Below are 18,743 nucleotides of genomic sequence, written 5' to 3'. Positions count from 1 at the left end.
ATGTTTTTTTATTTTCTTTTTACTATATAACTGCGAATTTTTTTCAATGTAATTTTTTTTTCTTATTTGTTCTTTTTTATTATTTTTTTTTAATTCTTTTCTTTTTTTTTTTAATCCTATATTTTTATATAGCTCGGTCGATATATAAAATCATATCTTTTGAAATTTGTACATACGATGTTTTTCTTTACAAATATATTTTCGAGAGAATATGAACGAGAAATCGAAGTGCGCCTGTCGATAGGCAATTCACCGTACAAACGACATCTCGTTTACCTCTCTCAGTGATCGTAAAAGTGAACTTATCGACGACATTCGTCGGAGTATTAGCAAACGGAAAAAGAGATTTCGTCGAGACTCGAGAGCATAGTCTTCGAATGTCGTCTCGAATTTTTATCTTTGAAGAATCTTCAATCTTTGCGACGAATCTTTGAAAAAGCGTTAAAAGACAGACCCTTTTTTCTCTTTTCCTTTCCTTCTTTTTTCTTCTTCTTTCTATTTTTTTTCCTTCTTTTTTTTTGCGTGAATCGTTATCGCGTCCCTAGGACGAAGTCAGAAGGACGGTCATCGATTCTTTCTGTGCGTCGAACTCTGCTGAGATGTGTGCCTGTGTGTATATATATTCGTTCGTATATACATATACGCAGAGAAACCGAGAAAGAAAGAAAGAAAGAAAGAAAGAAAAAAAAAAGAGGGAGAGGGAGAGAGAGAGAGAACGAATTTCGAGCTTTAGAACCAGACGGAAAATTCTTTGGCCAGATGCCAAAAAGACCTAGCATCCCCCACGCGTGTCCCGCCGCTTTAACAAACTACTATCCGCCTGCCAGCATCCCCGACGAGTCGAGAGCAATGTGAATGAGAGAGAAAGAGATAGACAGAGGGACAGACAGACAGAGAGAGAGAGAGTGAGAAAAAAGAGAGAGAGAGAAAGAAAGAAAGAAAGAAAGAAAGAAAGAGGGTAGGAAAAGGAAGGTCGAATCCATAGTCCGCGAATATTCTTCTTGGTGTCCGCACGCTAAAGTGGTTTGGTATGTTCGTACTTATAAAAAAAAAAGAAAGAAAAAGAAAAGAAAAAAGGGAAAAGAAAAAAAAAGAAAAGAAATTCGCGACAATGTAGACGAATGCGCCGAAAAGATCGACTGTACTTCCTGCCAAGTTCGGCTTCGCAAGAATCAGCAAAAAAATCGTATCTACTACTGTCTAGCAATTTAATAATACCATGAGTTAGCAACTATCGTGACACGACGGAGTATACGTAATAACTGTGTTTGTGATCTCCTTGTATATTGAAATTCGCTGAGTTATTAAGCTGATAAGGCCTGCCTTCGTTCCGATGTCCTTCTCTGTCACTCGAGATCATTGTACCTCGCTCGCGTTTTTTAAATAAAGCGTAACGCGTGTTGGTGGAATCGCTAATTGAACGTCGCGGTATCTAACATCAGCGATGTTACAGGAGGAGAAATGCTGAAAAAGGAAAATATTTCTTTCTCTAGGGAAATAACTCTTTCCCTAGGGAAATGTCTCGTCTTTAAAATAAAAACCGTTTCGTTTGCCTATGTCAGCATTTTCATCGTAAAAAGTGAATCATATTTTTATCGAGTTCGCTTTCGAAGCCTCCCAAAAATAAAATGCATAAGGAGGCTATGAAAAGAAACGACACGCGGAACCACTTGATTACTCGCGAATGATATATTAGAATGTATTAGAGCATTGACCTTGAGACACTTGAATTAACTAGAGGTAACGATTAGCGTTACAGATTCAACCTTGTATTTCATTCTCACGAATAAGAAGGAAATTGCAACGTGTGCGTTGCCATCACGACATAGATTCGCAATGACAATCATGGATCGCTATAAATTTGGATAGAAAAAAAGATGTGTATGTCTCTGTGTGTGTGTACTTACTTACATAAACGAGATTATTGAGACCAGTGGAAAATCTTTGAGAGAAATCTCGCATGTTGTTTTTATATCGAAATGATAATATCCAGATCAAACTGGCTAATATTAACGTACTAAATTAATATCAGATTAAACTAAATAGTCTAGATTTCTTCTTCGGAATCGATATCGTTAATCTTTTGAAGAAATATTCACAAAGTTTCCTTCAAAAGTTGCTGCTTTGAATTCTAGGAATTTCTTTTCTTTTTTTTTTCTTCTTTTTTCTAATCATAATGTGGCCAAGCTTTTACTAAGATAAGACCACTCGTATAGAATCTCTCGGTAGTGTAGTAAGAACTTTACCGCTTGCGTTTAGACACGTATAAAAGACGGCTCGTTGAGAAGCTCTTTTCAACGGTCTACGCTTCCGTTATAACTCTCAAACTCTCAGAGAGAAATGAATAAGACGTACATTACATTGGGCTGGCATTAGCATTCGTCTTCCTTGCGTAATTCGAGAATAGCAGTTAGAGTCTATTTACCGTTAAAACCTTTATACGGGTATCGAAGAACGAAAGAGAATGATATCGCAATTGCTCGATTAAAAGGAAATCATGAATTATTTCTTTCGCATCATCGAGTAGATATAACTTCGATTTTTGTAGCTCGTATTTACGTATGCGCATGATCGCATTATAACAAGATAACGGGAAGTTGAGAAGAATAAAAAAGAAAAAAAGAGAAGGAAGAAGAAAAAAGAAAAGAAAGAAAAAAAAGTTATGTGCGAGCAAAGTTGTTACGAAACAGTAAATCTCCGGTAATAATTTTGACAGTCTCTCTTATGTATATACATACGCGCTTACTTACACAACGATATTACGTAAGAACAAATTAGAACGATTCTCGTACAAATATTTCTCGTGTGTAAACTCATTTGGCACGGTCGAGTTCAAAATTCGCGGAAATATTCGAGAAGGCTGTTGAACGATATTATCGACGAGAAGGGCGTTAGAGTAGATACTAAATCGATATCGAGCCATGCGATCGAGATTAATTACCACGTTGCTAATTAGATTTCTCGTTCCATCTTATCCTAATTACAGTGCGGAGATAACCGCAGCAATTAGCTTCTTATGAATAAAACGATCTCTTTGCCATCATATGGTAGATAAAAGATAAAGCAATGAGATAGTTGTTCAATGAATTAATCACAATGAATTAATAACGAATAATTAATCAAGATTTTAATTAACAATTAACTATATTTTCCGTGCATGCGTTAATTTTCGACGTGGTGTCATCGTGAACGAATGTTTTGCGTGAGACACGATACGATGTTAGAAATTAAACATAATTGTAACCTCGAAGGCGATACGCTGTTGTAGAAACCGAGGACAGTTAATTCGAAGCCGATTTAATCAATGGCATGTGTTTTCTTCGTCTTGACTATTTGCACATGTATCTCTCTCTCTCTCTTTTCCTCTATTCTATCTCTCTTTCTTTTCAATCAAGGGCACCCACGCTCTTGTTCTTTCTTTCTCTCTCTCTCTCTCTTCACGCCGTAAATTATGCAAGTATGCTTAACCCAATTTTCGCGGACGTTTTCATTCCGCAGGATCATCGTACGACGTAGCTTTGTTTTTCACTGAACATCTCCAACCACAGCTCTCGCGACATTTCGAATGACGTTGAACGTGAATTTTGCTAGAATAAATCCATCCATTTCTTTCACTTTTTTATCTTTTAATTCTTTTCTATATTTATTTCTCTTTCTCTTTCTCTCTCTCTCTTTCTTTCTTTTTTTTATTTAGGTGTAAACACAATATACATGAATTATATATAAATAAATTTTACAATTTCTGCAAAATATAGAAAGATTATAATTGACTTATAAGCTATAATTTATTATATTTCATATTTTTTAAATCATATTAAGACAGTATATTTTATAATTGCCATTTCTGATTCTATTATAAACAATTTAAGTAAAGTGAACATATAACGATGAAAGATTTTATTTTAATTTTTATATTATATATATATATATGTATTATTTCATTGGAACGTTATATTAATAATACGTGACTTTCGTTTTATTACCACATATGAACGTGGAAAGTTTTTTTATGAATATACGTGAAACGTTTAACGAGCGCATCAATAAAATATTGCTACGGTCTTTATATCGTATCGAACATACGTAATGTTTCGTTTATGACCGTATAAATGCCGTAGGAATAATTGCTTACATTATGTATGCATTTACATTAATTACTATAGATCAACGCGCGGTTAGATACTCGACAACGAATACATTCACACATATTTCTTATTGTTATCGTCAATGCATGCGAATATTTTGTAGCCTTTTCTATCGCTTAAAATCTATCTTTCCATACGAGTAAGAAATAATACGTATTTAATATCGCAAGAAAGCGTCGCGTTACGTTTGTTTCGTCTTCTTTTTTCGACAAAAAAATAAAATGTTAACATTTGTACCATTGAATTTTTATTAGTACAGCGAACGCGTAAAATTGTGAAGAATAGATGAACTGATTGAGTAATATTTTCGAGACTACATACATGGTAATTTCAAAGATACGATTATGTATATTGTTCTCCAAAATGGCGGCATATATTATACTACATTCATTCGTAAATGTTTTTCAAAGGAGTAATAGAAAATTCAAGATATTTTCGAAGAAAAGGAACATTATGGAAACACGTTATGTATTGTCTCGCGTATAATCGAGCCTTTCCACGGGTCATCGTCGTTCAAAAATGGCGACGAAGGAAATCGTCGTTGACAGTCTCATAGTTAGGTGGTCCTTGGTCACGCGACGTGTCCTGAAAAAGTATCGTTGAAACTAGATAGAATCAAGCATACGGAGAAGGAACGCGAGTACTTCGACTTCCTCAAGTGGTTTTCATCGATTTCCACAATGAGTCGCACAGCTTCTCGACAATCTGTACTATGCTGCTGCTGCTGTCTTAGCTCTCGAGTACCGCAACGCAAGCTTCTCTCGAGTAGTTTTTATAACGGTCTTCTTGCACACGTCTCGCAAATCATACGTCGTTCTTCATAATAAAAAGCGAAGTCGTTTTGAAAATTATCTTTGACTTTCTCGATTCATAGGAAATTCAAATGATTCCACAAATGAAATTCCTTTATTAAAATTCTGATTTATGTTGGAAGACATAACATTTTCTGATTATTACCTCTTTCGAGTTCATTTACAAATTTCGAAAAGGACGATCTGAGAAGATACTTCGTTTATAGAGTTATATTTACGATGATCAATCTTTTCTTCCATGTTATCAGCGCACATACATACGAAAATGTCTATAACTGTATAAATACATGTTTCTAGCTATAGATGCATGTTACGCGTATTTCCATTTCGTATTGTATCAACAGATGATTATGAAAGTGGTCTAAGTCATTCGAGATAATAAAAGACATATTTTGAAGCACGTGCTATTTCAAAAATCTTTATATTACATCGAATAATTATTTCTCTAAGAATAAATACACTCACCATTTTTGTGTTTCTCATTATCCGTATAGAAAAATGATTTTTAAATAATACAAATCGAAATGTGAAAATATCTCTAGATGAAAAATATATGATTTAAATCACTTTCATGTTTAATCGGCCCATATAATCCAACAATACGGTGATGGCTATTAACTCAAAAGCCGAGTAACGTGTCCGGAAATAGAGCGTGCTGATTTATCAATCCTGTCCGAATTCCAACAGGTGGAGATCCGTGAGGACGATCGGGAAGTTGGTGAAGGAAATTTGTCACTTCCGGTGTTGGACGGAGGAGTGGAAAGTGGTGTCGACAGAAAAGAAGATTCAAAGGGAGGTTCGGACGAACGGAAAAAAGAAGAAGAAGAAGAGGAAAAAGACGACGAGCAAAAAGTGTCACCACGCGTCACGCAGGGGTCGTGGGTCTATGGGGGGCACCGCCCCAGCGGCCCCCCGGCTCGAATCCAAACAGAAACTGTTATTCCGAAATTCGTGCTATTCTGGCACGGGCCAGAACCACCGCCCCGATTTCGGTGCAACCGTCCAAACGGATGAAGAGGAGTCCATCCAATATCATGAGGCAGTCCAGCCTCACGAAACTTGGTTCTATGATCAACACCGCTGTCAACAAAAGAGCTGGTGAGTACTTTGTTTTATTTTTTCTTTTCTTTTCTTTTTCCTTCTTCTTCTTCTCTTCATCTTCCTCTTCTTCTTCTTCTTCTTCTTCTTCTTCTTCTTCTTCTTCTTCAATTTTTTTTCTATTTTCTGCGATATTAATGTCGGTAGAAAGAAAAGGAACGAAAGACAAAAACGATAAATTAAGATTGAACGAAGTAAAGTAAATTATTTTACGATCCAACACCGTCTCCTCGTAAATCTTGTAAGTAAAAAATTTTCATTCTTCGTAATACGTCATCGGTAACATTAATAACAACGTGACAGTTATAAAAAGATTTATATGAAGACAGGGAAAAATATATATATTAAAGGATGCAACGTATTGTTCCTTTTATAATTAGATATAAATCTGTTGTGACAATGTGCTTACGTAAAAGAACACTATTCCGAACAAAATTGAAATGTTTATATTTGGCTCTCTATTACGAAAGAGGAAGATAGAGATATGTAGATAGAGAGGAAAAGAGACGGAAGTTATCCCTTAACAATGTCACGCGACGAAAACAACGTGGCGGTGCGTCGTGTCTCTTCTCTCTTACGAATTATCTCGTGATAAGTGTTCTCCATCGCGAAAGAAGATTTCATCCTGATCGCGTTCAAAAGAATGAACCCGCGAGGTAATCTACGATTTAGAAAAAGAGACCAAGAATTGGACATAGATAGTAGTAATACGACAGACACGAGCGAGACCGAATCCGATGATGGTACTTACGAATACGAACAAGAACTTTTCGAACTAGGTATGTACGTTTCTGTTTCTAAACACATATCGAATACACTGGTCGTATCGTGATCGTAATCGTCGTTTCGTGATCGAGAATCATGCGGATTCTCAGCAACTTAGTTATTACGTCCGATTAATTGCATCGTCGCAGATCGATGAATTTCAGTTGAGGGATTATAGACAATTTTTTCCAACAATTCGGTATATGTAAATATATATATTTTGTACGTTGTACATTCCGTGACATCCTTGAAAATCAACCTATTGGGATGGAGAGGCGGAGAGAACGAGAGATGGAGGGAGGGAGAGGGGAGGAGAAAGAGAGAGAGAGAGAGAGAGAAGTGTATCGTTGTTAAAGTGGAAGTGTTATTTTGAGTTAAAATAAAAAGACTAACGAATGAAAACATATACCGATGGATCGAATTTATAACGTATACGTCAAAAGATTAATATTTCAGTATACAATACGTCGTTGCATGTTATGCTGACCTGTGTACCTCACATTGACCTTTCTGTATCCTCGATCGTTTTTCTACAAATGTAAAGAAAACGTAGAGAGAGAGGGAGAGAGGGAGAGAGAGACAGAGAGAGAGAGAGAGAGAGAGAGAGAGAACAAGAAGTTTTTAAACATTCGTTAAGTCGTCTTAACATCGATAATACGTATGTATACATTATTTACGTAGAATTTAACGGATATTATATTCGGAGATATAAACTCGAAAGGAAAAAATTAATTAATTAACGAACGAATACTAACGGTAATAAAGTAGTAGCTATAGTATAACAATAGAGTAATATTGTAATGTTTATTTTATCACATCGATGATTCTTGTTCGATTTATAGAGATAAGCTAGAAAGAGAGATGCGACAGTAAACGTACATAGTATCGGGCGCGCATGTTTGTTAGGACAAATCAATTAACGAATTGCCTCTAATTCGTAAGGTAATCAGTACCTTCCTTCAGACCCAGCGTTTACGTACCAGTTCGAGACAGTCTCTTACGCGTCGTGTTATTTCATCGAGGGCCATTTCCGTCGAGTCTTCGTAAATTTCTATCGTATGTACATATGTCATAAGGACATCAATGTGTGTTACATTGTTTATTTCAACAAGTCGTCAGTGTCAATTGATTCATCTCAATAAAAATTTGTAATTTCTGAGATAAATAAGACAAGAGATAAATAGTTAAAATATTTTATAAAATATCTTTCGTATCGTTCGAGATCTATCTTAAATAACGCAGTTGGAAAATCTTTTGTTGAAGATCGGACAAAGCCGAGGTCTCGACGCGAATGACCCCGAGTTAAGGATTAGCATAAATCGACGCAAATAAAATCCATTTGCCGCAGTCGAACGATGAAAGTGTTTCGATCGATCGGAAAGGTAGCACATAAAAAATCTTTCGAGGAATATAAAATTTGCGACACCTGTTAAATAACGCGATCGGAAGAAAGTAAATGTGTACGGGTTAATCGTGCTTAAAATATATGTGTATTATACGGTAAATTAGATACTCGTGATATTTCGTAATGTAAAAAGAGTACAATATACATATATATGTATTTCGAAGCTTATTAATAAAAATGGATAGACCGACGTGTTCGGAACTACGTGCTCCCAAGAATTTTACAACTCTGATCAGGGACAAGCCATTGTTTTCTTCTATGGAAGAGTTGCATGAAAAACTAACGGAACTCTTAGGTAATGTTTTGAAAATAATTCGACGAGAGAAAATGGAAATGATAAATTTCCTTCATTGTTTCTTCGTTAAATTCACGTTTCATTCGTCTGTTTTAATCATAATAATTTGCGACACTTTTCTTTTTTATTACGTTGTCAGCAAACAATATCGTTGAGTCAACTCAAGTATGAAAGATTTACATGGTTTAAATCTTCAAATAATATAACACGAGACGTGTTCGCATCGAAATAAGAAAGTGAGAGCACAACGCTTAATGGCAGTTAACGCCCAGTATGAATTTGTTAGCCTGTAATACACTTAAGCTTGTCGCTTGTTCACTAATATATATACTTACTTACGCATTCGAGTAATACGATATTCAAAAAGAATAGAAGATAAACGATGAAATGGCATTGCGACCGAGGAGACGCGGACTTTCGACGTATCTGACAACGAGCATTGTTCGAGTTTACAAATGCAATGGAGTTGAGGACGTCATATTAACGTAATGTAGAGATGCTTAGAGAGAGGATGTACGGAGCAGCATCGCGTAGTATGCGTACAATACGCGCGTTATATATACCGCTTTTAATAACTAACAATAAGATCGATTATGAAATCTAACGGAGAAGGGATGGTACATATTGTTTCTCATTCTCATCGCACCGCATTACATTGTAAAACGATTGGCGTAGCAAAAACGTTCTTACGTATTATTCTTACGTATTATTCGGCGAGTCGATTTTTTAAATTTTGCAATAATAACCTATAAATAAAAACCGAATAAATACTCGCGTATAGCAGTAACGAATATTTTATTCCAATGTCGTTTAAAACGTATCGCCTCCATCCTCAAGCAAATTCTTAGAATCCTACTCATTTTATCTCGATTAGGCAAAGCACGTTTCGTGTACATACCCATATAGAATCGAAATGCGTTATATCGCACGAATTTTCGTCTTCAATACTTACAGACCGACTAGTTGTCTATTCCTTTTCATTATAGATTTTTGTTTCGATCTATATCCTGGGAATAAATTCGATGCTTTCGTTGTTGTTTCGATTTTCGAACGATAATAAAAAACTATCTCGATAGTTAATTCGATATGAACTAAAAGTAATATTCGTTCTCGATAATATAGTAGAAAAACACGCGGGAATGGTCGAGGGGGAAACGACGTGAACTTTGTAAAAATAAATTCGAATGTCGCGCGTAAACGATGCCGGAAGATTCGTGCGGGATCGGTAATCTTCGGGTATAGTCGGGGGCGCGAGGCAGCGTCGCTTCTTGTACGCACTAACATGGCGGATCCCGTGAAAGCAACTAAACCTGGTTGCACGGTGTGTGTGTGACGTCACGGCAGGGAGTTGTGTCGCGCGGTTATGCGTTCCTGAATACCTCCTCCGCCATTGAAAAAGAGTTTTCGCGTACGGTTGAGCTATCTTGCTGCCTTTCACGGTGTATGACGAGCGGCATGCGAAGAAGCGCGTTGGATATGTGACGTAGGAGAGGGCGTATGTAAAGGACCGTATCGAGAAGCTTGGCCGTGGCGCGTGTGTGTCCAATTTCGTGAAAGAATTTAACACAAAACCCTCGACGCACCGCACACCACGTCCTCTCTTATTTTCGCGAAACCGGCTGCAACGACGGTGGTGGTAGTTAAGTCCCCGGTGGCGGCAGGAGCGCGCGCGCGCGCGCGTCCGTGTGACTCTGCGCGTGAGAAGAAGATATATTATATACGAGTTGAATCTTCGTGCCGTACCGTGCCGTGCCGTGTGTGCTCGTAGCGTGCTCACACGCTCGCTACCGATAATCCTTTAGCAAGCTTTATATCACGCGTACGATAAAAAAAAAAAAACGTGCCGTAGAGTTTTCTCAGTCGGAGAGTATTTTCTACTCGTTACGAAAAAAAAAAGCTTTTTAACGCGCGTTGCATCTCGCCGCGCGTGTGTGTGTATGCGAGATGGCCGGTAAGTAAGCGGCACACGCAGTCTCTCTCTCCCTCGTATTCTCTTGTCCGCGTTGCGTCTATTCATATGTATCTCTCTAGAGAAAGAGAGAAAGAGAGAAAGAGATATAGAAAGATAGGTAGATAGATAGAGAGAGAGAGAAAGAGAGAGAGAGAGAGATAGACACACACAGGTTACTCACTTACCGCGAGTACTCTTATGTATATATATATGTGTGTGTGATGTGTGTGTATATATATATATACACACGTCTCTAGTCGCGTGTCTCTCTATCTATACGCGTGCCTTACGGTGCAAGGAAAGAGAAAAGAATATAAAAAAGCGATAGAAAGAGAAAGAGAGAGAGAGAGAGAGAGAGAGAGTGAGTGAGTGAGTGAGAAAGAGAGGGAGAGAAAAAAAAAGGAGTAGAGAGCCATCGAGACAGCGTGATTATTCTTCTTCTGCGTCTCTCTTGGCTCCTCGAGTTTCTTCGTCGCGTTCTACGTACGTTTGTTCGTTCCTGTTGTGGCCGTTTCGCCGTGCCGCACCGTACCGCGGCAGGGTGAACCTTGACCTAGTTATCTCGCGGGTTCACGGGTATATATCTGCAGCAGCGCTACGTGCAACGGGGGCTTACCTTCCGCCATTTATCTCTTTCTCTTTTCTCTACCTTCCTCGATTTCGCATATTCTCTCGAATAATATTATCTCGCACGCGTCTACCGCACGTCGCGCTCGCGATTCTACGCTCTCCTTGTGCGTCGCGCGAGGCCAGATGCGCTTGTCGCCGGTAGCGACGGCGACGGTGACGGCGACGGCGACGGTGACGGCGACGGCGACGGTGGCAACGGTGGCGACGGCGAAGCCGGTAGCGGCCTAGAAGCACGATGGATTACGCCGAAACTTCAAGTAGGATCGCTTTTACCTTTCCTCTGTGTTCGGTTTATCGTTTAGCTCACGCGTGACCTTACACACTCTCTTTCTCTTTCTTTCTTTCTCTTTCTCTCTCTCTTTCTCTTTCCTCTCTCCTCTCTCTCTCTCTCTCTCGTTCTTACTCCTCCTATTCTCGTTTTTTATCTCTCTTACTCTATCTTGTCTCGTCTTGTTTTATCCTACTACACTACCACTTTTCTATCTCTTCTACTCCAACGTTATCGTTACGTCTTCCGCGTTCTCATAGTGATCAAATAACAGCCATGTCGCGGAGTTTTATGAAACATTCTTTTTTTTACCGGCACCCCGTATCGTCGTCGTATATACTCGCTTACGTCCCATCTCGCTGCAATTGTTTTTAATCTTTCTAACCTCCTAAGCTTACAATTCTTCATGGTGTTTAATTCTCGATTATGCACCAATGTATGAATTTGTAAAATTCTTCACAAAGATAATTCTGTGTGTGTATGTGCGCACGCGCGTTTATGTGTGTATCGGTACCTTGAAAGGATAAGACACTTTGTTTATACACGTGCACTTATATCAGGGTGATTAACATACAGGAGGAAAGTTCGGGGATTCTTGTTCGGGATATTACTAAAGATTCGCCCTTCTGTTACAGGCAATGGTGACATTCAGTGGTGTTTCTCGCAAGTGAAAGGGACTTTGGAAGACGACGTTACCGAAGGCAAGCATTGTGTTACATAGAAGGGATTACTTTAATTACTTTCCATTAGAGGAACAATATCCTATTACCATATGATAATATGAAAAAGCTTCAAAATCATAAGTTATATAATAATCCTTGCATTGTTTTCTTTCTTTTAAATGTGTATTTATGTCTTATTGATATTTCAGCTGATATAATATCGTGTGTTGAATTTAATCACGATGGTGACCTTCTTGCAACTGGGGATAAGGGTGGACGTGTTGTTATTTTTCAAAGGGATCCTATTGTAAGTATTAACGAATACTCTGGGAGTGTATTATAAACCCAACTTATTCTCTACCTGTTCCATTGAATAAGAAAGTATATCGATTATTAAGAAATTATATGCCATGTTCGTGACATGATAATATGGTTCTCACTCGTGTGAGACTTGTATATACATTTAGTATTTAGGATACTAATAACTGATATGTGCAAACTGTTACTACGTTTGCAGACAGTACAGTCATTACCAAGAAGTCGGTATGAGTAGCCATGATTTGAGGTAGAGCTTATGTAACTTCGGACAATCTTGTATAGGTGATCCTTTATTGAGCTATAATAGCTTTTCACTGACTCTATTAAAGGTAACACCATGTTCGCTTAAAAGATACTATTGGTAAAGTGGTTGTATTGAAGTTAGTTTATTCAATTAGGTGATTAATCATTTAAGAAGACATTGTGACCATTAATTTTTAGTGCAAATGTATACTACTGATGCACCATCATTGCACTTTGATTATAGAGTATTTAGAAAAATATTTCTTTATACAGAGTAAAAACAGTATACCACGGAGAGGTGAATATAATGTATACAGCACTTTCCAAAGCCACGAGCCTGAATTTGATTACCTGAAATCGTTAGAAATAGAAGAAAAAATTAATAAAATTAGGTGGTTAAAAAGAAAAAATCCGGCACACTTTTTACTTTCCACGAATGATAAGACAATAAAATTGTGGAAAGTTAGTGAAAGGGACAAGAGAGTGGAAGGATATAATACAAAAGAAGAGAATGGTGCGATCCGGGACCCTGCCTGTATAACTGCCTTGAGGGTGAGTTTAATAAATGCAATAGAAAGAGAAATGCATTTCGATCCATTGAAAAATGTAAGTAAACAATGCATTGTATTATTTAGGTGCCAACCATAAAACCAATGGAGTTAATGGTGGAGGCATCACCAAGGAGAATATTTGCCAATGCGCACACTTACCATATAAACAGTATAAGTGTAAACAGTGATCAAGAAACATACCTCAGTGCAGATGATCTTAGAATTAATTTGTGGCATCTTGAAATTACTGATCAGAGTTTTAGTATCCTTTTTTGATCGATAATCGTATGTGTTTTTCATATAATCAACTTATATAATATCTGTGCTCGAAAATCTACAAAGTTTCCTTAATGATGATATACAGATATAGTAGACATAAAACCTACTAACATGGAAGAATTGACAGAAGTCATAACAGCTGCAGAATTTCATCCTGTAGAGTGTAATGTCTTGGTTTATAGTAGTAGCAAAGGGACCATCAGACTTTGCGATATGAGATCTGCTGCTCTTTGTGATCATCATAGTAAACTTTTTGAAGAACCAGAAGATCCGACCAATAAGAGTTTTTTCTCAGAGATAATCTCAAGTATAAGTGATGTTAAGCTCAGTAACTCCGGTAGATACATGATTAGTAGGGACTACCTCAGTGTTAAAGTGTGGGATCTACAAATGGAAACAAAACCCATTGAATGCTATCCTGTAAGTAACACATGCCTTGAGAGAATAGTTTTTTCTTTTTTTCTCGATACCCTTTTTTGTGAGAATGTAATCATTTATGCATTTTATTAATATTCATATGGATAATTTTAGGTACATGAATACTTAAGATCAAAATTATGTTCACTTTATGAAAATGATTGCATCTTCGACAAATTTGAGTGCTGTTGGAGTGGTAATGATTGTGCCATTATGACAGGCTCGTATAATAATTTCTTTAGAGTATTTGATCGTAATACCAAACGTGATTTAACTTTGGAAGCAGCACGTGACATTGCCAAACCAAAAACTCTTTTGAAGCCTCGTAAGGTTGGTTTGTGTTTTTAAAAGTTTAGATTGTCAAATAAAAACTTTATAAACTTGTTTATGTATATACCTTCTTATATAATAGGTGTGCACTGGTGGAAAACGTAAGAAGGATGAGATTAGTGTCGATTGTTTGGATTTCAACAAAAAAATATTACATACTGCGTGGCATCCATCTGAAAATGTTGTAGCAGTTGCAGCTACAAATAATCTTTTCTTATTCCAAGACAAACTCTAGCACATCTGCATGCAAGTATGCTGCAAATACATATTTAATAAGATTTTTAATAAAAAAGATTTATCCATATGGCAACTTAAAATATAAAATATTAGTGAATTTATTTTATTACAGATAATACAACGGTATATATTGACGTGAGCGAGGCACGTTAAACTAAATAGGCACGGTGAAACAATAGGTGTCTGAATTACACTGACGAAAGTCGACTATTTGCATGTCAATAGTCGACTGACCGAAAAGTGGTGTACATAGCGCCGTCCACACAGCTCACACGTTCATATAAGTTATATATACACCTACATGCAGAGATTTGCACCTGATACCTTGCCACGCGCATACATGTACATAAATGCATGTAAGTTAAGACACATGCATAAAAGCTCCCAAAACTCTTAAGTTGACTAGTTCAAATAAGTTTGCACATGGAGTCACTCTCAATTGATAAAGTGAATCGTCCAATCAATTATTTGATAATTGTGATGACGGTTACTACGAAGTTTTCTTACACCAAACGTGCAGCTGAATTTCTAGCTTACTTGTGCTATTACAGTAATTGCGCTACTACACTATGCAGAGACGGTCAGTGAAAATATCTAATTCGCTCATACATTATATAAAAAGTGTTTTAACGTAACATCTTACGATCAGTTATAAAAACAATATTATCAGTGAAAGACAGTGGATATATAACCGATGTTTCGGTAGAAATTGATTATATAGCACAGGCAATTGTTGGCTTTATTTATCCACTTGATTATCGAATTGGGTTTTAAAAAAAGAAAAAACAAAATGAATCACTATAACGTGTGCCAATGAGATTTAATCGTTTACTTTCATATTCATGAATATTTTATGAAGATCATTATATAATTAATAATAGTAATAATTATAAAACATGATAGCTCAGTATATAAGATCATGTTTCTTTACTTTTCTTTCTCTCTTTTTTTTTTCCTTTTTTTCATGGAGAAATTTGCTACTAAATCTTCGTACTAAACTGTTTTGAATATTTATTAGTAAACTCTGCTTAGTGTGCATCTAGCTGAATGAATAACATCAGTTACCAATACCGGAACAAAAAATCTTATATATAGGCCTACACACACATTTTCCTGTTTTTATTTTCATAATAAAGCTATTGTTACGTGTATTTCCTATATTGCGTTAGCTAATACGGATTAAGGAATATATGGCACAAATTTCTGCTTCAAAGGATTCGGATAAAAAATAAAGTTTAAAAACGTAAAAACTGTTATAAATGATAAGAAAAGTAAGAAGCAATGTTATGGTACAGCAATAACAAAAAAACATTCATTTATATAAAATTATTTGTGTAAAAGATAAAATAGGAACTGAGGCATAATTACGAAAAGAATGTGGATTTTCTAATATTACTCTTATTAATTATTTATTGAAACGCGTACGCATATAAACAGTGAATACAGTGCAGTTGTCGATGGTAAGCTGGGCTTGCAGACTCTACATGAAGTATGTAATAATAACTTAATTAATAACTTACACGAGTAACGTAAATTTCGAATAAGTACCAAGGGTTTAACTCAGTTTGAGTATGGCTAAAGAGCCAAGCTCTCCGTATCTATGTTGTATTTAGTATTTATACTATCCTTTAAATATTGTGTAGTAGAACTATGAAACCTAAAAGAGACAGAATATAATAAGTTTTATCTTAGGCAGATTCAATTAATGATTGCACTACTTTTGAAATACAAAGCAGGCTTCTTTTAAACAACACCTTCATATATATTTTTTTACATAGTTAGTATATCTCAGTATATACTTATGCAGTCTGGATTTTGCTATGCATATACATTGGGGTGCTCCAAATGTTCTTAAGGCTGTCAATTTTATTTAGTTTTATCTTCATTTATAGCATCTTTCATGAAAGATAACTTAAACAACCACATCATTTTGTTCAATTTTCCTTATATTTATAATAATCTTCTCATATTTCAAATCTATTTTGTGTTGGAAATGTTTATTACTTTACCGTTAATTTTCTTATCCGCTTTTGCTTAAGTGATGGTTCATAAGTGCCTTGAAGCGCATTAAGAGTGCTCGATTATTAAAACAGGAATTCTAAAGTACTAAATTCTTACAGGTGTTTTTAATACGGATTATAATATAAACAATTTCATAACACATGCTACTTCAGGATGCAAAGATTTTGGTAATGAGACAGAGAGAATAAAAAGCACTCAAAAATGTATAAAGCACCAGACTAATGTATATTCACGATTAATGATTTTCCATATCAAAAAAAAAAAAGAAAAAAAAAAGAAAAAAAAAGAAAAAACCCATTAGAAACTACCCTTTCTTAGGAAATTATTTCCTTCGATAGAGAATAAATATTCTTTAACGTTACATGTGAAAAAACAAAGGAAGCAACATGGGAGAAAGAGAGAAAAAGAGAGAACTGTTACATATTCTGTTAATTATAAATAACGATAATAGATTGACATTACTTAATTTAAACTTACACACACTAAAAGTCTTTTAACTTGCATACTCTTTCAAAATTAATGGTCTGGAATGATGCAATTAAGTTTATTTATTAATTAGGATAAACATTTTGCTTTCAACTCATGGAATAACTAACGCATTATTATGCTTCCTGTAATGCAGTTTAAGATTAAGAAGCTGCAAACCTTTCTCCATAGTCTCTATTAAAAAATTTGGAAACTAAGCTTTATAGGAGAAAGACAAAAAATATTTCTATAACAAAAGATCTCTCTCTTTCAAAAACTGAGAATTAGTATAAAGAAAATGATACACAAATATATCACTTTGCAACTTGATATATATCAGCATAATAAAATAGTTTAAAAAAAAAAAGAAAAAAAAAAGCTTGAGCAGTTTTAATAATATTGACTGCACTGCATGGATCATGATAATTGCAATATCGTATAAAAGATATGTATAGAATCTTTGCGAACTTTGAGACTTTGCTCAACGTATAGAAAATTTGTATTATTTATAAATCGTCAGTTTATATATCAAAAATCTATGAAATCTATGTTTGTGTAACGTGTAATTGCAAAATTATCTTATGTAAAAGCAGACCTATTACGTTTAGGAAAGTCGTTCCTCGATGTTAGATATCCATGAAGAGAAACGAAAAGATCAAAAAACGAGGATGTATAAGAAAGAAAGAAAGAATGAAAAAAGAAAACAAAAAACAAAAAATAAGAAGGTAAAGGTATAGTGAAAGATCAATGATCGTACCTTTATACCTTCTCTAAGATATATTATATAAGTACGTATATATTAAGAAAATTCATATTTCGTCTTATGTTACAGTCATCAAAATCGTAACATTACTTTTTAGTACGTAACATCATCATCATCATCATCATCATCATCATCATCTCCACCTCACCCCACTATCCATAGTAACGTTACTATTATTATCTTTTCGTTATTTGTTTCCGTCATTGTTTTTTGTTAACTGCTATGCAGGTTTAGTCATGGTAATAACGATGATCTGATATCTTGGTTCATTAGATTATAAATGATTAAATGATTTAACCATGCGATTGGTTGTTAGGATTAAAAAAAAATGAATCGAATAATGCGATGATGAGAGAAAGAGAGAGGGAGGGAGAAGATGAAAGATAAATTATGCGAAAGATTAATTCTAGGACGTGCACGCTCCGTGAAAATACAATGAAAAAGCACCCGAAAAAGGAATCGTTAATAGACGGCGATAAATTCACATTTTTTCGTCTACTAAAATCGTTCGTTGAATGATGCTACAAGTGGTGGAGTTAATTAAAGAGTTTAATAAGGGAAACAAAAGAAAAAAAAGTTTGTATTAAAAACAATACGATTGTCTATATCTTCTCGGAAATTATCAACTCCATTCTGACCTCCACTCTCACTCCTATTCACATTAGGAGAAGACACGCCGTAACGATTCTTACTAATTCTGTTTGATTGCTCGAAATGCCTTACGACTGTCGCTATATCCGTACACATCCGGACTATAAATCTAATTCAAATGAAGATAAAGAAAATAAAAAATAAAAAAAAAAAACACTGAATATTAAACGAGGTTGGAACTTTGGCTCTCGCAGGACCTGTCTCGTGTGATAATAATAAATGTCATTGTATCAATTAGCTAAAGCTCTATTTTTATTAACGAGACCACGTACGTATAATCCAGAAGTTAGGATTTTTATAGCTCGCAACTTAAGTGTAGTGTCTTTACTCTTGTATTTGCGCGCGCGCTGAACGACACGATATAAAAGAAAATATACAGACACGTATACACAAAATATCCATTTTTGCGTGCGTATTATAAATTATTATTCTGTTA

At 35.6% G+C, this 18,743-nt stretch overlaps 1 protein-coding gene across 11 annotated transcripts in view; it reads left to right on the top strand.

Moving 5' to 3' along the window:
* The window catches only part of LOC127064229 (protein phosphatase PP2A 55 kDa regulatory subunit), a 37,910-nt gene extending 19,366 nt beyond the window's left edge, over positions 1–18,544 (top strand). For 4 of the 11 annotated variants that reach the window (XM_050994987.1, XM_050994986.1, XM_050994988.1 and 1 more), the window contains 9 exons: positions 5,645–6,055; positions 12,005–12,070; positions 12,241–12,338; positions 12,866–13,144; positions 13,228–13,405; positions 13,508–13,842; positions 13,954–14,169; positions 14,252–14,419; positions 14,519–18,544. In XM_050994987.1, coding sequence (XP_050850944.1) covers positions 5,968–6,055; positions 12,005–12,070; positions 12,241–12,338; positions 12,866–13,144; positions 13,228–13,405; positions 13,508–13,842; positions 13,954–14,169; positions 14,252–14,404 — 1,413 coding nt within the window. In that variant the 5' untranslated portion in view covers positions 5,645–5,967 and the 3' untranslated portion in view covers positions 14,405–14,419; positions 14,519–18,544. The other 7 variants (XM_050994992.1, XM_050994983.1, XM_050994984.1 and 4 more) reach the window with 7 other exon arrangements.
* Positions 18,545–18,743: the final 199 nt, after the last annotated feature.

This window comes from Vespula vulgaris, chromosome 5, assembly GCF_905475345.1.
Source record: "Vespula vulgaris chromosome 5, iyVesVulg1.1, whole genome shotgun sequence".
NCBI classification, from domain to species: Eukaryota; Metazoa; Arthropoda; class Insecta; order Hymenoptera; family Vespidae; genus Vespula; species Vespula vulgaris.
The sequence above is the reverse complement of the archived record's forward strand: the minus strand, read 5'-3'. Positions and strand labels throughout refer to the sequence as shown.